At 39.5% G+C, this 18670-nt stretch overlaps 1 protein-coding gene across 1 annotated transcript in view; it reads left to right on the forward strand.

Moving 5' to 3' along the window:
• The window catches only part of LOC103773499 (GPI ethanolamine phosphate transferase 1-like), a 28106-nt gene extending 10718 nt beyond the window's left edge, over positions 1-17388 (forward strand). The window contains exons 5-11 of the mRNA XM_008940868.1: positions 3992-4116; positions 5387-5517; positions 8028-8144; positions 11949-11989; positions 13828-13887; positions 14969-15061; positions 17329-17388. Of these exons, the coding sequence (XP_008939116.1) occupies positions 3992-4116; positions 5387-5517; positions 8028-8144; positions 11949-11989; positions 13828-13887; positions 14969-15061; positions 17329-17388 (627 nt within the window). The remainder of the gene's footprint in view (positions 1-3991; positions 4117-5386; positions 5518-8027; positions 8145-11948; positions 11990-13827; positions 13888-14968; positions 15062-17328) is intronic.
• The last annotated feature ends 1282 nt before the right edge of the window (positions 17389-18670 follow it).

Raw genomic sequence — 18670 nt, forward strand, 5'->3', positions numbered from 1 at the left:
GGGATAAAATGAAGAATGGCTAATGAATGTTTGGCCTGCTTGTGCTGGCACCCTAGAATTGCTTATTCTCTCAAAAAGTGCTTGCTAATGATAACTTAGTCAGGAGATTTGAAACTCTGACTAGTTTTTATTTGTATGGATCAGAAGCAGGTTGCTTAAAGCATAAGTGGAGGAAAAAAATGTATACCTGACATTTCTTGTAATTTCTGCTTGTAGGATAAGGTGGCCCTAGACCATTCTTGGGGCAGAGAAAATTGAGAATACTATTTTAATATTTAGTAATAACTTGGGAGTGGCTAGGGTGGAGTATGGCCATGGAGTTGATTGACTGTGGTTTTTTTCTGGTTCTGGAGTAGGGTTGTTTGTTTGGGTTTTTTTTTCAGAAGCCTTCAAAATCTAGTAATTTTGTAATTTAGTGTGACGTGGCCCAATGACTCTCAGTAAACCTTTGCCTAGATCGTAGTTTGAGTCTGTGCTGAAGAAAAACTAGCGAGCTAAATACTGGAGGTCTAGGTTAACTAACAGGAAGAAAATTGGGTCTTTTTAATGCATTTTTGATTTATTTTTTTTCCTAAGATTAAACTTTTTTTTTTAGGGTAAAATAATTAAAATTCCAGGAACTTGAAGAGTTGTGGAAATGAGTCCCAAAAATGCTCTAACCACAATTTATTGTCACCACAGGGTAGGAAATACTCAAGATATTCAGCTGATATCTTCTGGCCTAAATGGACATAGAGTTGCGGATGCCAAACATTTCTTTTTGTTTGTTTATTTTCTTATTTTGAGCACAGTACTTCATTCTTCCTTTGGCCTCTTTCTGCTGGAAAAAGGCCAGACCAAGCTTACAGACTGTCCCTTCTGTACAGGGTGGGGGCTGGAGTCCAGATTTGAATGATGTTAAACTTTGAAGCTCTGAAGACAGTGCTGTGACCTGGTGTTGATTTCTGCCAGTGGATTTCAATACAAATTGCTCTGCTATAACTAGCAGTGCAGTGATTGAATGATATATTTTAAATGTGTAGAAGTCTGAACATGAGCTCCGCTGATATAAACCTGGCATATATATGTTTATCCTGCCTTTGTAGATTTATTTTACATCTAAAAACTGGTGTAACTATGTAAACTCTCACATCAGCACAAATCAATGTGCACAGCTTTAATCAACCAATTAATTAAGTTGTCCTGGATTTATGTGTGAAGGAGCTTTGTGAAAGGAGAAGGATTGTTTGGTCTCTTTCTCTCCAGACATCCATGCAGTCAGCAACAGTTTATCAGCTCTATTAAGGGCTGATGCTTCCATGGAGGGCTCTGTTTGGAGGAAAAAATGATCCCCAACAACTTATGTTAAACATCTGTGGAGTCCGTATTTTGTTCAGACATCAGTAAATCTTGTATTTGCTAAACCTTCTGAGGAGTCTTCTTTCTTCATTGCTTTCTCCCATCTAAGAAGGAGATGGTACTAAAGATTTAACACAGTTGTAACAAAACTTCTCTTGTAATATTTTAATTAGTATTATATTATAATTAACGTTACAGTTTACTGTGAATGTTTTAATAGGAAACTTATTGCTAATCTTACTAAAGGATGCTTCAGTTGTAGCCATGGCATCATGTATTGTTAGGTACCAGAATCATAGAAAAAGAAGGCTGGAGGAAAGCTGTAGTGGTCATCAAGTCCAATTCCCTGCATGAAGGAGAGTCGGTTAGAGCAGGCTGCTCAGGCCTTGCCCAGTTAAAGTTATATTTGTATATATTTAATTATTCTCATTATTTTCTTACTAGTATTATTATCTTTTCTTTTTATGGTTACTGTTTCACTAAAGTCGTTTTAGGGATTTTTTTTCCAATCAGTAAGCCTCTCTCCCTTATTCCCTTCCTCTTCCCCTTTGGGGAAGGGAAAGGGTTAACAAAAAAAAATTGTCATTTGTGTGGTGGCCAGCTCAGCTCTCAACCTAGACACTTACATTTCAAATTGTGAGTTTCCTCTCATCCCATCACCAAAACACTCTGAGCAGTCTGGCTAAATCTTTTTTTCACCCTCCCAGTAGACAGCTGTAGACAGCAGTGACATCTCTCCTCAGCTGCCTTTTCTGGAGACTGGAGAAGCTGAGTTCTCTCAGCCTCTCTGTTGTTTGCGTCCATCCCTGAAACTTCCTGGTGGCTTTGAGCTAAACTATACAACAGCGGTAATATTGCTGAATAGAGCAAATGAAACAAACAAACAAAAAGATTAAGACAGAAAGATACAGTTAACTTACAATGGTGGCTTGGAAACTAGTGTTGAGTGTGTCTCAAGTTTTTTGAGTACTGAGTACCAAAAAGAAGAGGGCTTTAGCAGCAAGGTGAAGTGTTTTTTCCTCCCGCTGTTTGGTGTCCTGCATGCCAACTGACCAGCTTTGTCAGCCTAAGATTAACTCCTTGTGGTGAACTTCCTTTTTTTTGTGTGGTGGTTTTGTTTGGTTTTTTTGGGGATGGTTTTGATACATCATGGGGACTTGTCTGGTGGGAGAGGAGAGGCTCAGGCCTTGCTTTCTTCACTGTGGTTTCTTTCGCTTCATTAGTCCGTGACAGAAAAACATCTGCCTTCTAATATTGATCTACATTTTCAGATTTAATTTTGGGAATTTCCTGTTATTTGTTTTAATATATTGTTTCCTTTTAATTAAGCATAAGAAAACAGAATTATAGTGTATCCTGCAAATTACTGGTGTGCTTTGGAAGGCTTCTTCAGTCTGTGGTCAAATATGTGCAGGTGAACGAAATCCTGTGGGAAGGGGAAATCTGTTAAAATAATTATATTGCTGTTGAATGTGATTGGATTTTGTTCTTATATCTTTATGTAGAAAATGGTCATGTTTTTGTTTGGACAAGTGCTAAAGTTGAGAGTATGCAAGTATTCATCCATGCAGCTTGTATATATTCAGAGAGACAAAAGGGTGGAGGTGGAATTGTGTACTGCCATAGTTGCCTGACATGGCTTACCATGCTGTTTCTGCAAGATTGGTCTGCCCATGGTAATGACTTTCATTAGCACAGGGTGTGAGCTTTAGTTTTTAAGAGCTCCACCAATATCATAGATGTGTGGTTGGCTGCTCTGTTTTTTGGTGGCAGAAACGGGTCACTGACTCTACCAGCATTTTCCCTGTTTTTGTTTTCGTTTTTTTTTTTTTTTTTCCTTTTGTTTGAATTTTGAAGACGTTTTTCTTCACATTAGTGTACTGAAAGGTTCTCTGGATGCTCTTTGAACTAAACCCCTACCCAACGTTGTTTCCTTGGGCGGTGCTGTTACTAAGGAGATCATGCTGGAAGAGCTGTCCGCCTGCATTTTTGCATTGCTGTAATATGGCTGGTCTAACACAGGATAGACTTGTCAAGATTCATTCAGTCTGAGAGGAAAATCCCCCCAGCATCTGCCTCAGGGATGTCTAAATAGGACATGTGCAAGGCAGATGTACGTTCTGTAGTTCATGTATTTGCAAAGCATGTCTTGTTTTGGTCTGGTTTTAGTTTCTGCAAACAAGTCGTAGCTTGGTATCTCAGTCCTGTGGAACCTGCTTCCAAAGCAAGAATATTTGAGACCTTTGCATCCAGCTTGGAATCTAAGTCAATGGAAATGTAAAGCCATAAGTGCTGCTTAGAAATGTTTGATTGTTGTGATTATACAGGAGGCAAAGAGAAGGGATGATAACCAGTTATCTGGTATTTTTGCCTAAAGAAACAAACAAAACAAAAAAATAAAACAGACCCCAAAAATGAGAAAAAAGACATGTCAACCTGAGGAGTGTTGCCTTAGGTAAGCTGAAATTTTGGACTGACTGTACTGATGGTATTTTTCTTCCAAGAAGTAAATTGGGAAGTAATTAATTTCTCTGTAACTCTAATAACTACTTGTATTTTGACATGGAAACATCTGCATTTTAGTTTTAATAGGCTCCCTATCAACTTTTTCCATTGTACTCAGATTAATATCTTAATGGCTTATTCCATACAGAGCTTCTTTAATTCTTCCAGAAGTAATCAAACGCTGTTCTCTGCACTGAATGAAGAGAAAGTGGTGCTGTTCCTGCATTTGCTAGGCATAGACACAAATGGACATGCTCATCGGCCCAACTCAAGGTAATTGTGAGATGAAGCACATCTCTCTCTTACTAGTTTTAAATGTGTCCAGTAACTTTATTAACAGTGCTATTTATCAAGCCTGAAACAAGACTTGTACTCTTGATGGTTTCTGTAAAGGTCATACATGTCAACATGATTACTTAAGTTATGAATTCTCTAGGTGTGGGTGTGGGTTTTTTTTAAGGTCTCCTCAGTGGAAGTGACCATTTTTTTGCTATACACAGCATGCCTGGTTATACTCTGTACTCAAGCCTGATTTTTAGCAAATTGTCTTAGTCAACATACAGTCTGGAGGAGCGTAGGAAATTGCAGTTTTAAATGTGAAATGGGAACAGTTCTTGGATTCCATGTGGCTGAAATGGTGTACTTGAATTTAGAGACAACATTAAGCTCTGGAATAATGGCTGCAGATTCCAGCAATGTATTTTAGCTTCCTTTAGGACACTTGAACAAAGAGAAGACTTTGTATTAACAGTACTTATCACCTATTCATCTTGAAGCGCATTATTTGACAACTTTCTTCTCATTTCCTCGCATGCTTTGAATGTAGGACATCATGTCTTTCTCTTGATCCTTGCATACTTCTAAAATCCTTGTTCTGATTTCCTACATCATTGCAGAGTTCATACTTGCTGTGTGTTTCATGTTCTTTTTGTTATATTTTTGAAGATAGAGTCTTAAAACTGACTTTAGCACCAGCAACAAATAGAAAATTAATTGGTTGAAAGTTAATTGTGGTGACTTTTCCTAAAAATACAGATTTTTTTTTTTGTTACATTCTATCCCACAAAACTCTGGGATCTGTGCTGATCTGTGAATCATCTCAGTAGAGTCCCTGAATGATGAGGTATTTCTTTGCTATTTAGCTCCTGGCTTGCAGTAATTTTTGAAACTTACATTTTAAGGCATTTGAGTTTTCCAGAATTCCTTAGTTTTGGTATCCTCCTCAATTTGCGTGATAGCCATGAGTCATTAAACTATAGTCTTCAATCAAGGACTGGTCATATTTGATATATAAATAAAATTTCATTTGAAACTGTAGTTTCAGGAGCTTTCAAATTGTGCTGTCATTATTTAATACCTCACATAAGACTTACAGGAGGAGAGATTTTACAGCTAGGATGCATTTTGTTAGCTTGAGCTTCTGTTGAGGATAAGGCTGTGTATATAATCAGAAGTCTGGGCTTTAGGACCATGGATAACTTGTTTCATACAAAGTGTGAGAGCCACCTTGAATCTAACAACATTTTTGCTTGGTTTTTTTTAGGGAATACAAGGAGAACATTAAAAAAGTTGATGAGGGTGTAAAAGAAATTGCTTCAATGATTGACAATTTCTATGGAAATGATGGGAAAACTGCATTTATTTTAACTTCTGACCATGGGATGACAGATTGGGGTGAGTCTTTTTAAATGTTGAGTCAGCTGAGTTTATGGATGAGTATCTGGAGGGAGATTAGAGCTCTGTCCTATTAGAAGCTTTAGAGTGTCGCCTTTGATTTGATATCCCAAGTGTTTCTCATGTATGAAACCCAGGCAAATTAGGAAATGGGTAATTGGCTGCATCTCATCAGCCCCATGATAGCTGAGTTGTGTATCTATACAGAAACAAAAAAAAACCAAAAAACAACCAAACCAACCAAACAAAAAAACAAACAAACAAAAATTAACAACAAAAAAAAAAAAGGAGGAAAAAAAAAAAATGAACAGCAGACCAGCCATACTCCTGCCTCCAGTCTCAAATCACACACCAAGGGTGCAAGGTGGGCAACCACTGGTGGACCGAAGAGGGCCACAGACTCACCCACAGTGCTGGGTTCAGTGGAGGTGGAGGTGAACTGACTGAGGGCCCAGGCCATTAGTCCAGCTCTAGTTGGGTGGCCAAAGAACAGCACCAATGTTCTTCCTCTGCTCCCAGCTGTGCTGATGTCCCACCACTGCTGGGGGCTCTGCTTACAGGAGACTGCTGGGGGGCCTCTCCAGTAGCTGGAGATCCTACGCAGTATGTTTACTACACAGGTAAGCTCACCCCCAATACCACTCTAAGCAGAACAGACTATTATGCTGTTAACTTGGAAGCAGGACACCTGATGTTAATGCTGAAGGTAGGGACACCTGGTGGAGATCTCCTAATCGGTTCTCACCCAAGGCTGGACAGACCTGGGGTGGAAGCCAGTCAGGAGGGTCCTTCTTGCCTGGCTGAGGATATCATCCGTATGCCAACCCTCATTCAGAGATGGGGATTTAACCCCAGCACTTCAGGCTGGCACTGGAAAGTGGAGCTGCTGAGAGTAAAACAAGGAGAGTGAGACAGAAGCCAGCCAGCCTGGTACCCACAGAGGGCACTTGTGAATGTTATGGCCAAATGACTTGGGGCAGTTTTAGCATAACTAGATTAATTGTGATACTTTTTAACAAAGGATGCTTCAGACATGGTCTTGGCAAAATTCAGCATCTTATTTTGTGTGTGAAATCCTAAACTTTTCAAGTAGAAGGGATGCAGACTTTTTCTGTCATCAAAGATGCCAGACGTATCTCTGTATTTATTCAAAATCAGCCTAATTATCATCTGCTCATTTGCAAAATCTGTTCTGAATATTATTTACTGTTGAGCTGACTGGCACTTGCAATAAAATTTTAATTCGTATGTATATTTTTTGTCTATTTCAAGTAATCATTTCATAATTTTTTTATAAGGGATGTGTGCATATGTACCTTTTACATATATGATCATAGGGACCTCAGAAGGTCCCACCACCTACTCAAAGCAGGATCAGCTTTGGAATTGGACACGGTTGGTTGGGTTTTATCCAGCAGGATAAAGCCTCAGAGAATGGAGGCTACACAACCACTTTGGGCAGCCTGCTCTACTGCTTGCCTACCCTCTTGGAAGGGAAAAGGTTTTATGTGCCATGTGAACCTCCTTTGTCTGAACTTATCCTGTTCTCTCTCACCCTCCTTCCATGCAGCGCAGCAGGACCCTGGTTCTGTCCTCTCAAATGCCCTCGCAGTGGGATGTGGGCAGGATGGGAGGTGGCCCATGGAAGGGGGTTGGAACCAGATGATCTTTAAGGTCCCTTCCAACCAAAACGATTCTGTGTTTCTGTTCTGTTATGTCCTCCCCAAAGCCATTGCTTCTCCAGGCTGAACGAGGCTCAGTCCTTCAGCTTCTCCTCACAGGACAAGTGTTCTTCTGACCTATTTGGGGGACCCCCACTGAGCTCATTCCATGGTGGAATGGATGGTTGATGTCTTTCCTGTGCTGGAGAGGCCCAAAACTGGATGCAGTGTCTAGAGGTTGTCTCACAGGTACTGAGTAGAGGAGGATAATCCATTCCCTAGACTGTGTTCCTGTTAACAGAGCCCAGAGTGCTGTTGGTCTTCCTTGCTGCCAGGATGTGCTGCTGGGGTGCTCTCATTATGTACTGGGTCCTTGGAAGGGGCAATAACAGGTGATAGGAGTAACTTCTCAGGCTTTGAGGAGAGTCTGAAGACTAGTAGCTTTTTATTTGAGCTCAGATCAACCAATACTGGTTTTCATGAGATGCTCAGGATAGGTACATGCATGTGTTTTGAGCAGATAACTCTTTTCCACTTTGAAGCTTTCAACGACTTTGGCTTTTGTTTCTGTATATTAACAGTTTGTTTTGTTATTTCTTTTTTTTTTTTTTTAAATACACAAAGCTACATCTTTATAGGCTTGATTGACGTGGGACTGATTTCCCAACTTGCAACTTGAATTTAGTGTTAGTGGCATAAAAAAAAAAGCTATGAAGCTGGACTGGGTTGTCTGTAACAAGATTTTAGTATCTATACTGTAAAAACAACTTGGTACATATGTGCCTGTAGGTTTCACTTTTTTTTACACTGTGTCTTCAAGTTTATTTCTTTCGGTTTGGTGTTTTGTAGGATCCCATGGAGCTGGTCATCCCTCGGAAACATTAACACCACTGATTGTTTGGGGTGCTGGGGTGAATTATCCGCAGAAAGTCACATCCCAGTTCTTCGAAGACAGTTTTTTGAAAGGTAGGCAAAATATAAAACTTAACTGCAAGATTTTGGTGGAAAGGGAGGTGTTTAACCATTGCACTGTCTTCCGTTTCATTATGGTAAACATGACTTGTTTTTTTGTGGTGTGGAAAGAAAAGGTGACAGGCCATGACTATGGATATTGCAAAACTGGGCAGATAATGTCAGTCTGTTTTCTTTTCTAATTGTGGAATTGAAGACATTCTCTCTTTGGGCACAGGAGGCTATTCACACTCTTAACACTAGAGACTTAAATCTCTAGATAAGACTTAATTCCTAATAAGACTCCCAGAGGTTAAAAGCTGTTATATGGAAACATGATAAGCTAACATGTCCGAAGACCCTTTTCTAGCTTCACAAGATTATAGACCTGGGATTATAAACCCTAAAAAATTAAAAAACAGAGTAAACCAAACTGGTTTTGGTTTCTGTGATGTCTGATGCTAGACTCCTAAGGACACTGTCTCTAAGGGCTGATCTGTACTAGTTGCTTTTTACAGCTGTTACTTTTCTTGATTCTCACTAGCTGTAGCACAAACCTCAGTGTTTAACTTCAAGTAATGATGAAAATTGTCTCAGAGCATTTCAAAAAAGCTGAATGTTGCGATGACTCCCAGGTACACAATAGCAAAAGCTTTTTGGCCGTCATCTGTTAGGAAATGTGTATTTTCTTAAACAAGGGAATGCAACCTGCTGTGTCTGCTTTCTATTTTCCTTCTGATAGTTTTAAAAAAACCTCAAACTAACAACCAGACAAAAAACCCCACAAAGCAAACATGAGAAACTCCTCACATTGTTCTGGATTTGTTCTTCAGCTTTCCAGCTGTCATGTTGTTGGTCTGTTTAGACACTATCTTTCCAAGTTCTTGATTGCCAGGGATAATCTCTGTTGGAGATTTGAGTCTCTGAGTATTTTGGGAGTTTGAATCTCCGTTTGAGTAGTATCTTCTTAAAAAGTGATTGTTATCTCTGTGGTAGTACATTATAGCTTCTAGTAGGCTATGTAGCTTAAAAGTAAAGAAAAAATTGTTGTTGAAATGGAACTTGGCACTTTTGTAGATCATTACAGTTCGGCTACTCCATTAAGTTAAAATCCCAAAAATTTCACAAATCTAACATATGAAAGAAAAGATGCTTAAAAGAAGTCTCTTGAAAAGTTCTTTGAATTTGCCCTTCCTGTTCCATACAAAAGCCACTGAAGCTGTGCAGGAGAGGAGACCATTTTCAAGACTGCTGTGTCACTGATGTACAACGATGTCTGAGGTTTGCAACTGTATGCACCAATGTTCAATTCTTGCATCTGTTGATAATCCTCCCTAATTCCTCTGAGTTAAGAATCTGTGGAAACAGCAGAATATTTTTAATGCTGACAAACTTCTTGTGCTCAGTTCAGTGCAGGCAGGCTGTAGGCAGCTCAGTGAATTGTCTCTCTTCTCATCATTGCCATCAAGGGTTGATACCCCTAAGGCAGTGCCAGCAGGCAGGGCTTAGTCTGTCCAATTTGCCATGGAAAGATTAATGTGCTCCTTGGATGGCTGGCAGGGCATAGTATCTGCTGTGGGATGACAGCTTTCTCATCAGTCCTTTCACCTGTGCTCTGCTTTCCCTCAGGCCTGGCCATACAGTCGTTTTGGAAAGACTTGTGATGACAGCCCTGCATCCTGTGGGCAATGTGTAGTATTACCTATTTGGCCGTTGGCTTGACCCTTCTTTAGAAAAAAAAGAGAATACAGAGCTGCTCTCTGGCTTCTCAGCACAAGGCCCTCCAGGTGGCCTTGAGGCACAAGTCTAGAGAAGCTTGTATGTGAAGGCACGGCCTTCTGCAACAGAAGGACATGGGTTGGTTCTTTTCACCTATACATATCCCTGGTTTTGGAGGGGGCTTGGCATGCTTTGCTGAGAGCGAGGGAGCTCAGTGTGCCCCTTTCACTTTTGTTTCTGTGAGGTTTTATGTGAGACTTTCTTTGGTTCGTGTAGCCTCATACTCGGTCTCTTTGTGAACGAACACTTCCCTGCTGTTTCCCCTGGACTGTGTGTCTGACAGCTCAGAGGACTTGCAATAAAAGCAGGGCAGGATAAAGAAACAAAACCTATCAAACGGGTGGAAAAGTGTGCTGAGCACTGTACAGGAAACCTGGATAGTGAGCTGGAACTGTAAACCAGTATGGGCAGCACATACACCTGAGGAGTCTCACTCCCACGAGTACAGCCCGGGCTGGTCAGTCTGCAGGTGTGTCCTCGTCCTCAGGAGCTCTGGGCTCCGTGTCTTACAGCTCCTGGTCCAAGGTCTACAGCTCTGCCTTTTGGGAATCTCTGAGCAGGGGAAGCAGAGATGTAAAAGCTTCTGACAAAGCTAGGTATTTCTTTAGTAGACCTACAGTTTCTTCTTACCTTAAGCACATTGTGTGCGTGTAGACACTTTTCCAAGATTTTTGATTAGAAAATGTTATTTAAAGGAAAATAAACAGTGCATTTGTATGACAGAAATATGGATGAGAGACTGCATTGCTAGAAATATAAATTCATTTCCTTTTCTGGGAAGCAAAAGGAAGCAAATGTGTTCATTTTGATGTGAGTGTAACACAATTCATGATTAATGCTGGCAATGCTTCCCCTGTGTTGCCATGGGAACTTGCTGTAACTGTATGTCTCACTGCTGTTAAGGTACATGGCTGCACTTCTTGGTGCTTTTGGGACCAAGTAACAGTGGAGCTGGACTCAACCCCAAAGCTAGCAGTGATATGAACTAATTGCTGAAAATAAGCTTGGTACGTGCAGTACTGCAAATGTGGAAGTTTCCTGTCTGGCTGATTTCAGCTGAGATAGATTTGGGTCTGGCACAGACTGGGTGTATCAAAAAATGGAGATAGGATGGTATGGCCCAGGATTTGAATGCCTCTTCGGAGAAAATAAATGGGCCAGACCTTTCAACTATGTAAACCAGTAAACACTGGTATTTTTAATGAAGCCTGCTTCTGATGCACTAAACTTCCACTTCATGAAAAGCCAAAGGATACTTTTGGGCAGTGAGGCTACACTGTCAATGGTCTGAGGTGCCAGGCAGACTTCTGGCTGTGATGTTTCTGTCATGTTTCTGCAAGTGGTGCTATCAGAGTGTGTGTGTAATGGGGCAGGAAATTTAAATGCTGGTAAAAGCAGACATAAAACCAAAAAATACCTGAAGCTTTGCTAAACTTTGTTTTTAAGTAACTTCTGTACTCCCAAAGAAAACAGGCAGTTTCTTCTTTATTTCTGCAGAAGCTAATGAATAGCATGAAAATACGGTTTTGAACCAGCTTTTTGTTGAACTTTTCCCTTGAGCTTGGTCGTGGCCAGTATTACTTATGGCAGACATGAAGTATGTTTGTACCACTCTGTACCAGTATGTTTGGGACCTTGGGTTAACCTTTTTTAAAAAAACATTGAAGAGATTTAACAACCCTTCTCCTAAACCCAAGTTTGAATCATTTAGTTGGCACAGGAGGTACTGCATCACTTTCTGTACTGTGCTGAAAAAAATTAAAATCTTGGACTTTCTTCAACTGATCTGGGTCACAATTGCAGGCAGCAATTTATCCTGTTGGATAAAAAGAGAATGTGAACTGAAATTAATGAATTTTCTTGATTCTGCCTGTTGAGTTCCATCTGTAACCCCTATTGAGCTAGCATCCTAAAGCCAAATTATCATTTTCTTTACTAACAGCACTTTACAGAAAACAGCAGCAAGGCATTAAATGTCAGCTGAATTATCCCTTTCAAATCTATATAGAGTAGTTGTTCATGTTCTGTTATTTCTTGCAGAGTGGAAGCTGGAGAACTTGAAGAGGCTGGATGTCAATCAGGTATCAAACATACCTAACTACTGGCTCATAAATTTTCACCTTAAATTATGAGTTTTGTGTGACTTAAACTGATTTGTGGAATTTGAATGAATGATCATGTGTTCCTTGAACATTAGAGTTGCAGGAACCACACCCATACTGAAGGTAACATGAGAAAGCTGAAATTGCTTGTTAAGACACATGGCAGCTGCGTACAACTTCAGCCCCTGAAGTTGCATTTTCACACCATTTTTAGTTAAGTGAGCATATGGCATTGCAGAAAGACTGCAGTACAATATGCCAGTTGCCCCAAAGTAACTTGAATAGCATCTAACATGTTTTCAGAGTGGGATTTGTGTTTGCAAACCATTAGAAGTAACTTGAGGTGCTTTCCCTCTACTTTCTACTTTGAAAATGTTCTGTAGCTGAGCTTACACCTCCTTGGTATCTCCTATGAAGGTGCCCAGTGAAACACAAAGTGTGGTCTGATGACCATTTTTCTCAAGTTCATGAGTATCTGTCGTATGCCTTTTGCTACACTTAAGTTAGACCTATGTGTGTTCAGTTTAGTTTTTAGAGCTTCCTATTTCAATGTCTGTATTTTGTCACTGTTCCCAGAAGTTGCTATCATTATTTGATGATTGAATCAAAATCAAGACTTGCTATACTTGCTAAACTGTGGTGTTTTCCAACTGAGTTTGTGATTATGGCCCAGCCAACTAGCAATTCGTACTCTGAAGGAAGAAAAAATAGTGAACGACTTCACCCTTGATACTAAATCAACCAAGCTTTTTAAATCATGACAATAACACATGTACATGTGTGCTCTTGAAGCTTGCTTGCTTCTTACTTCCTATCAACCTGTGGAACCCAATGTATGAATAACAGACTCCAAAACTGTTCACACTAAGGAAATAAACTCGTGTTAAAAGGTTAAAGTTGAGAGTGTTCTGGATCAACTGCTTTCACCAAAGCCCTGGTAAAAATTAGAGACCAGTTTTCCTCTCAGTGTTGGCAGGATTTGTGGGAATGTTATTTTGAGTCTGTATAGGACAGTCTGAAGTGTTGCTTTGTTCTGGGTAATGGAGTCCTGTAGTACATGTGCAACTACGGGTAAAAATAGCAAACCAGACTTCTGATTAACATACAATCCTTGTATGTTGTCCTTTACAAGCAATGGTTTGGAGTCTGCTTCTGCACAGTAGATCCGAGACTGGAGCAGTGCCTGTGGTTCAGTGTATTTTCTTCAGGCTTATGCTGGAGAAACAAAAGATTTTGGTGTATAGTTTTATATTAAAGGAAAATATAAACCTGATGAGAGGCAGTGTTTATCACAAGTTTATGAGCTGCCTTGGGGTAGATTTAAAGGCCTTCTTGAGGTCTGACTGGACACAAATAAAAGTGCAGAATCCCCCTCTGAAGGGGAGGAGGTGAGTGATCAGCACGGTGGAAACATGGGCTAAGGAGTGCTGTGAAGAGCAGTATATTCAATGTACTGCTGAAAACTGCTTAGTTGGTTCTGTGGTATAAATAATCATAAAAACTGGTACGCCTTTCTGAGCGTGGTGAAGGAGGTACTGAATTTTGTGAACAAATACTGTGGGGGATTATATTTGCTTTTTAAACTAAAGGTATTTCTGGAGCTTTACCAGTAGTGGTGCATCATATTTTGAATCTAATCATGCCATGGTGACTACTGGAAACTGAGAAAAATGTACATTATAAGGAGAGTTGTGTGTCATAACTTCACAGTGTTATACCATTTACTTTTGCAAATGCAGATACATTAAAATGAAACTGAATTTATTATCTCTAGAGGCTGGAATTATATTAAAATGGAGATGCTTCTATTTGTGCAGGCTGACATAGCACCACTGATGGCTTCCCTTATCGGTGTGCCTTTTCCACTGAATTCCGTGGTAAGAAGTACAGACTTTTTTTCCATGTTACAGAAATCTGCTCACGATAGAGGAAGATATGTTGAGGTCAAGACTTGAAGCATGTGAGGGGAAAGAGAATAGATTTTGTAAAGTGCTATAGAGTATAGAGACTGCTTTTAGTTTTAGCTTTATGCATATGTGTCTTCACTTTAGAATATACACTCACATCTTTTTACATATTGTGTAGTGCTTTTAACTGGAAAGGCAGCTGATCCTTTTATAGTTGCAACTTTATGCTTGAGCTACATTAAAGTGTTTTTGTTATTTTGTTTTCTATGGATGGTAAAAATGCAATATGGTTTGAATAACACCTGATTTTGATCATGAAAGCTGAGACTGTAAACAAGCTGGTTCCTGCAATTTAATGTTTAATTATTTCTTGGTTTAAACTAGTGTACTTTCTTCAGACGGCATCTTGTGCCTCTAATTTAGTGAATAGTGAGTGCCCTCATTGTGAGATGGCTTTTTCTTTTAATTTCTTTCATATATTATTACATAGTCCAAAGTTTGTGTCATAAATATCTAATTGACAAGTAGCATTACATTAGTGTGCTTTCATGCTGCTTGTTTCACATTTAAAGCACCTATTTACAGACCATTTTTCAAAATATTTCCTCTGGAGACTCTCCCAGATTGTGTCTTCCTGTCCTGCACTTGTTGCTGGTCATGTGGGGCAAGCTGCCCATCCCAGGGTGGCATGGGAACTGCTCGCTTTCCCAGTACTAGTACTGGGTGAGTCAGGCCCAAGCCAGGCTGGGAAACTTCTGGGTATTTTGAAAATGGCTTCTGATTAGAGGCTGAGATTGTATTATTATATACTATATAGTTTAATAACAACGTCTATTTACTTTTTTGCATTCCTGTAGGAGCTGAGATATTATAAATAGTCCTTGTGCCATTGAAAAATGATGAGAGAAGAATATTTTCAAAGGAGTTACAGTAGTTGTTTCGGCAGTCATTTGAAGTATTCTTACTGCTCATTTAGCCTGGGATTCAGTTAGAGAAATTCCTGTGTCTTGATTTTATTTTTTTAATGTATATATGTATTTTTCTTCCCCAGGGAACTCTGCCTCTGGAATATCTGAACAATAGTGATCATTTCAAAGCAGAGAGCATGTTTACCAATGCTGTTCAGATTCTTGAGCAATTTAAGGTAACTAAATATATGCTAAAGAAAAATTTCTTTGAATAATAGTTGTTGCTATGTGTAAAATAGTTATACTAGGACATACACTGTATATAGCATGCTGTAATTCAAAGGACTAAAACTGAATGTGCATGCTGGGTGATGTTGATTGACTAGCTGTGAACCATACCTGAAGGAGTTTGAAAGGGACCTACAAGAAAGCTGAGGAGGGACTTTTTACAAGGGTTTAGTAACAGGACAAGAGGTGATGGCTTCAAACTGGAAGAGGGTAATTTAGATTAGAAATTAGAAAGAAATTCTTCCCTGTCAGGGTGGTGACACCCTGGCGCAGGCTGACCGGGGAAGCTGTGGTTGCTGCGTCACTGGAGGTGTTCAAGACCAGGCTGGATGGAGCTCTGTGCAACCTGGTTTAGTGGGAGGCGTTCCTGCCCGTGGCAGGGTGTTGGAGCTAGATGATCTTTAAGGTTCCTTTCAACTCAAACCATTCTATGAAAGACTTTAAGAAACACCTTTTTTTGTAAGGAGAATGACTAACCTTTTTCTTGATTCTTTACATAAATGCTGAGGTTTATTGATCTTAATGTAAACCTACTTGTAGTATGTAGGCAGAATCTTGAGTGCTGATACCTGAAGAGGCGAATACTGCCTTTACAACAGGGGCTGGGAGAGAAAGCTCTAAGTCAGGATCAATACACAAACAGATCAAAAAGGTAACAAGCACCTGTCCATTTAAGAAATTAAATTAGTGGCCTAATCGGCTTTTAGTTAACGCTGTTGTGTCTGTTGTTTTGCTCTGCAGACGTGCATTGCAAAGCTTATCTGTCTTGATTCATCTAGTGTCAGATATTATTGTATTAGGAGAACACATATCTGGTCCAAACAAACAAAGGTGCTTTTCAGCTGTGGTTTAAGAAACAGTCTCAAATCCAAAAGTCTCAGCTTTGGCAAGACATATAAATGCTCTGAGGGAAAATTATCTTTTCCACAGACAGGCAGCTGAGAGAAAACTTTTGGCCTATCAGGAAATGTGTGTGACAGTGGTGGAATAAATAACTAGCCTGAGAAAACCTTCAAGAGATCGGCACCATTGGTACCTTCTATCCCTTGAACACCGGTTTCCCAAATGTTGGTTTTGTGGATGCCAGGTCAGCAGCAGAGTGACTTCCAAATCTGTGGTGGAAAGCTGTCATGTAGCAGGGGGAGTGACTGGTAGGCTGTGAAGTTTTGAAGGATGCTGGTATAACCTCCACAGTTGGAAGACCTCTGCTCTAAGAGTTAAGTTTGTGACTCAGGTCTTTTTCAATTAAATTGTTGTCTTGGAGATTATTTAAAAAAATAAGACGTTCTGGTCCTTGCTTCCTTTATTCTGTCATTTTGTAGTGTTAAATTATCTAAATTATCTATTTTGTTCTTGGCTGACTTGTTTCCAAGATTGTTTTAGGAGGATCATGTGTGAATTTCCTTTGCCTTTCTCTGATGAAGCAGAAGCATCATGCTGGCTTAGACATGCCAAGTGGGTGTTTGTTTTCCCTGTGATGGACTGACCCCACGACAGTTTGCACTCCCTGGAAGGATTTTGACTTGGATGGATAGGATGAGATGTGTGGGTTTCTACTTCAAGCTGTCAGATTTTGAGAGCAGTACACTTAGAAAGTTCCTGTCTGTGTTGTATGCCAACAGTGAGACTCAAATCAGGCTGCCTCCTCCTGCAGGAGGCCTTAAAGCTCAAAAAAAATTCCGAAGGGCCGTGGGGCAAATGATTGTGATGGCATTAAAACTTTCTATTTTTTATCCATGTTGCAGGTTAATGTATCTAACAACATTGCTTTGGTGGTGTTGTTGCATTGTACTAGTTCCTGTCTGGCAAAAATACCTGTTTCAATGAGTGAGGTTGTCACTGAAGCCTGTTGGCACTTTTAGCCATATCTTCCCTTTATCCTGAAAAACCGTAGAAATCATAGAATCATAGAATCCTTTAGGTTGGAAGGGACCTCCAAGATCATCAAGTCCAACCATAAATCCTTGTGTGGAAATTACTGACCAGGGAGTGGTTCATGTTACCTGCTTTATAGCAGGTCTGGGTTTCTAGGACCTAGGAGGAGTTACACATACAGGAGTCTAACAACCAGTTTTCTGGACAGTATATCAACAGTATAATTTCATTCCTTTTCCAAAGTCTTAGAACTCTTCTGTGATTTTTACTTTTAATCCCTGATACAATTTTCAATCTTGTTGCAATTGGCATATAGTGGTTTAATGCTTTTTTTATGCAGGTTAAGATGTCTCAGAAAAAGGAAGCTACACTGTCATTTCTGTTCACACCATTCAAGTAAGTGTTTGTAGGAACTATATATGTTTTACCTGATTGTCCTATCCCTTCCATATTTTAGTGAGATGCAACAATAGAAATTCAGCCTCTTCAGTCTTTTTTTTAAACGATAGTGTTTAGCTGACTATGAAACTTTGCACTAGAACTTTCTGCAATTAACATCTGTTTAAAACTTCTGATTAGAAGCAGATTGCTTCTTAAAAAAAAAAAAATTATTCCTTACATTTAATTTTCCATTAAAGGCTATTTGTGTAAGCTTTTTGGCAATATAGCTATATATAGATGGCACAGTAATTTTCACTGACTTTTTTTAATATATAGTCTTTTAGCATTCCTTGGGAGATGTAAGTCCCTGTTGGGTCAGGAAATACAATTTGTTCTTGTTTATGTGTGTACCAAAGTTGAGCTAAGAATTGTTTGTTCTGTGTTTTAAATTCTAATGAAAACCAAAATATGCCTTGCAGACAGAAAAGAAGCTCAAAACCTTTAGCATTTGTGATGCATAGTGTTAGTGTTTCCAGGGCTGTGAAGAAGTCTCTGTAGTGCTCTGTGTATCTGTAAGCTCTGCGTTCTAGTGTATAGAGCAGTTACTGACCTGCTCACCCTTCAGTCTTATCCCATTAAAGCTGCTTTTTCCTTTTTCTTTTCCCTCTGAAAGGTGTTTGAAAGCTTTGCTGTGGATGCCCATGATATCATTCAGTTCAGCTTTCAGTTTGTGCTGTGCTCTGAAAATGCTTTGTCACCAAGAGCAGCTGTTTTCCTTTGGGAAGTAAAACTGATGTTAATTAAGATCTTTAAATCATAGGAGCAGTAAAAAGTGAATCTCTTCCTGTGAAGTACATTTTATTGCTAAATAAGATTGCTGTCTTTCTGAGCAGAAATTTACTGTGCTATTTTATACCACTAGCTTCTTCAAAGGGAAAGGTTCAAGACAGTCTGAGACATGAGTCAAGTCAATCTTGAGTAAATAATGAATATTTTAGATCAAAGTCGGATTAAGAATGACAGGTGCATTATTAAAGAATTTACTGATCTGCATGGAACAAAAATGCTAAATGGAAGGGATGGCCATCTTTGATTCTGTGGGGAAAACTATTAGTTTGATTTCACGGCTCTTGTTTAAATTTTACCTTTCTACAGCAGGTAAGACTGATCCTGTAAAATAAGTTTTGTTTTTCTTAGTCCTAAATTTATCTTTAAGGGAACTAAGTGCTACTGATTCCCTTATGGACTATGTTGTCTTCTATGTTGGATTGTTCTAAGTGGAAATGCCTGAGACATCACTT

This window comes from Merops nubicus, unplaced genomic scaffold (assembly GCF_000691845.1).
Source record: "Merops nubicus isolate BGI_N331 unplaced genomic scaffold, ASM69184v1 scaffold11075, whole genome shotgun sequence".
NCBI lineage: Eukaryota > Metazoa > Chordata > Aves > Coraciiformes > Meropidae > Merops > Merops nubicus.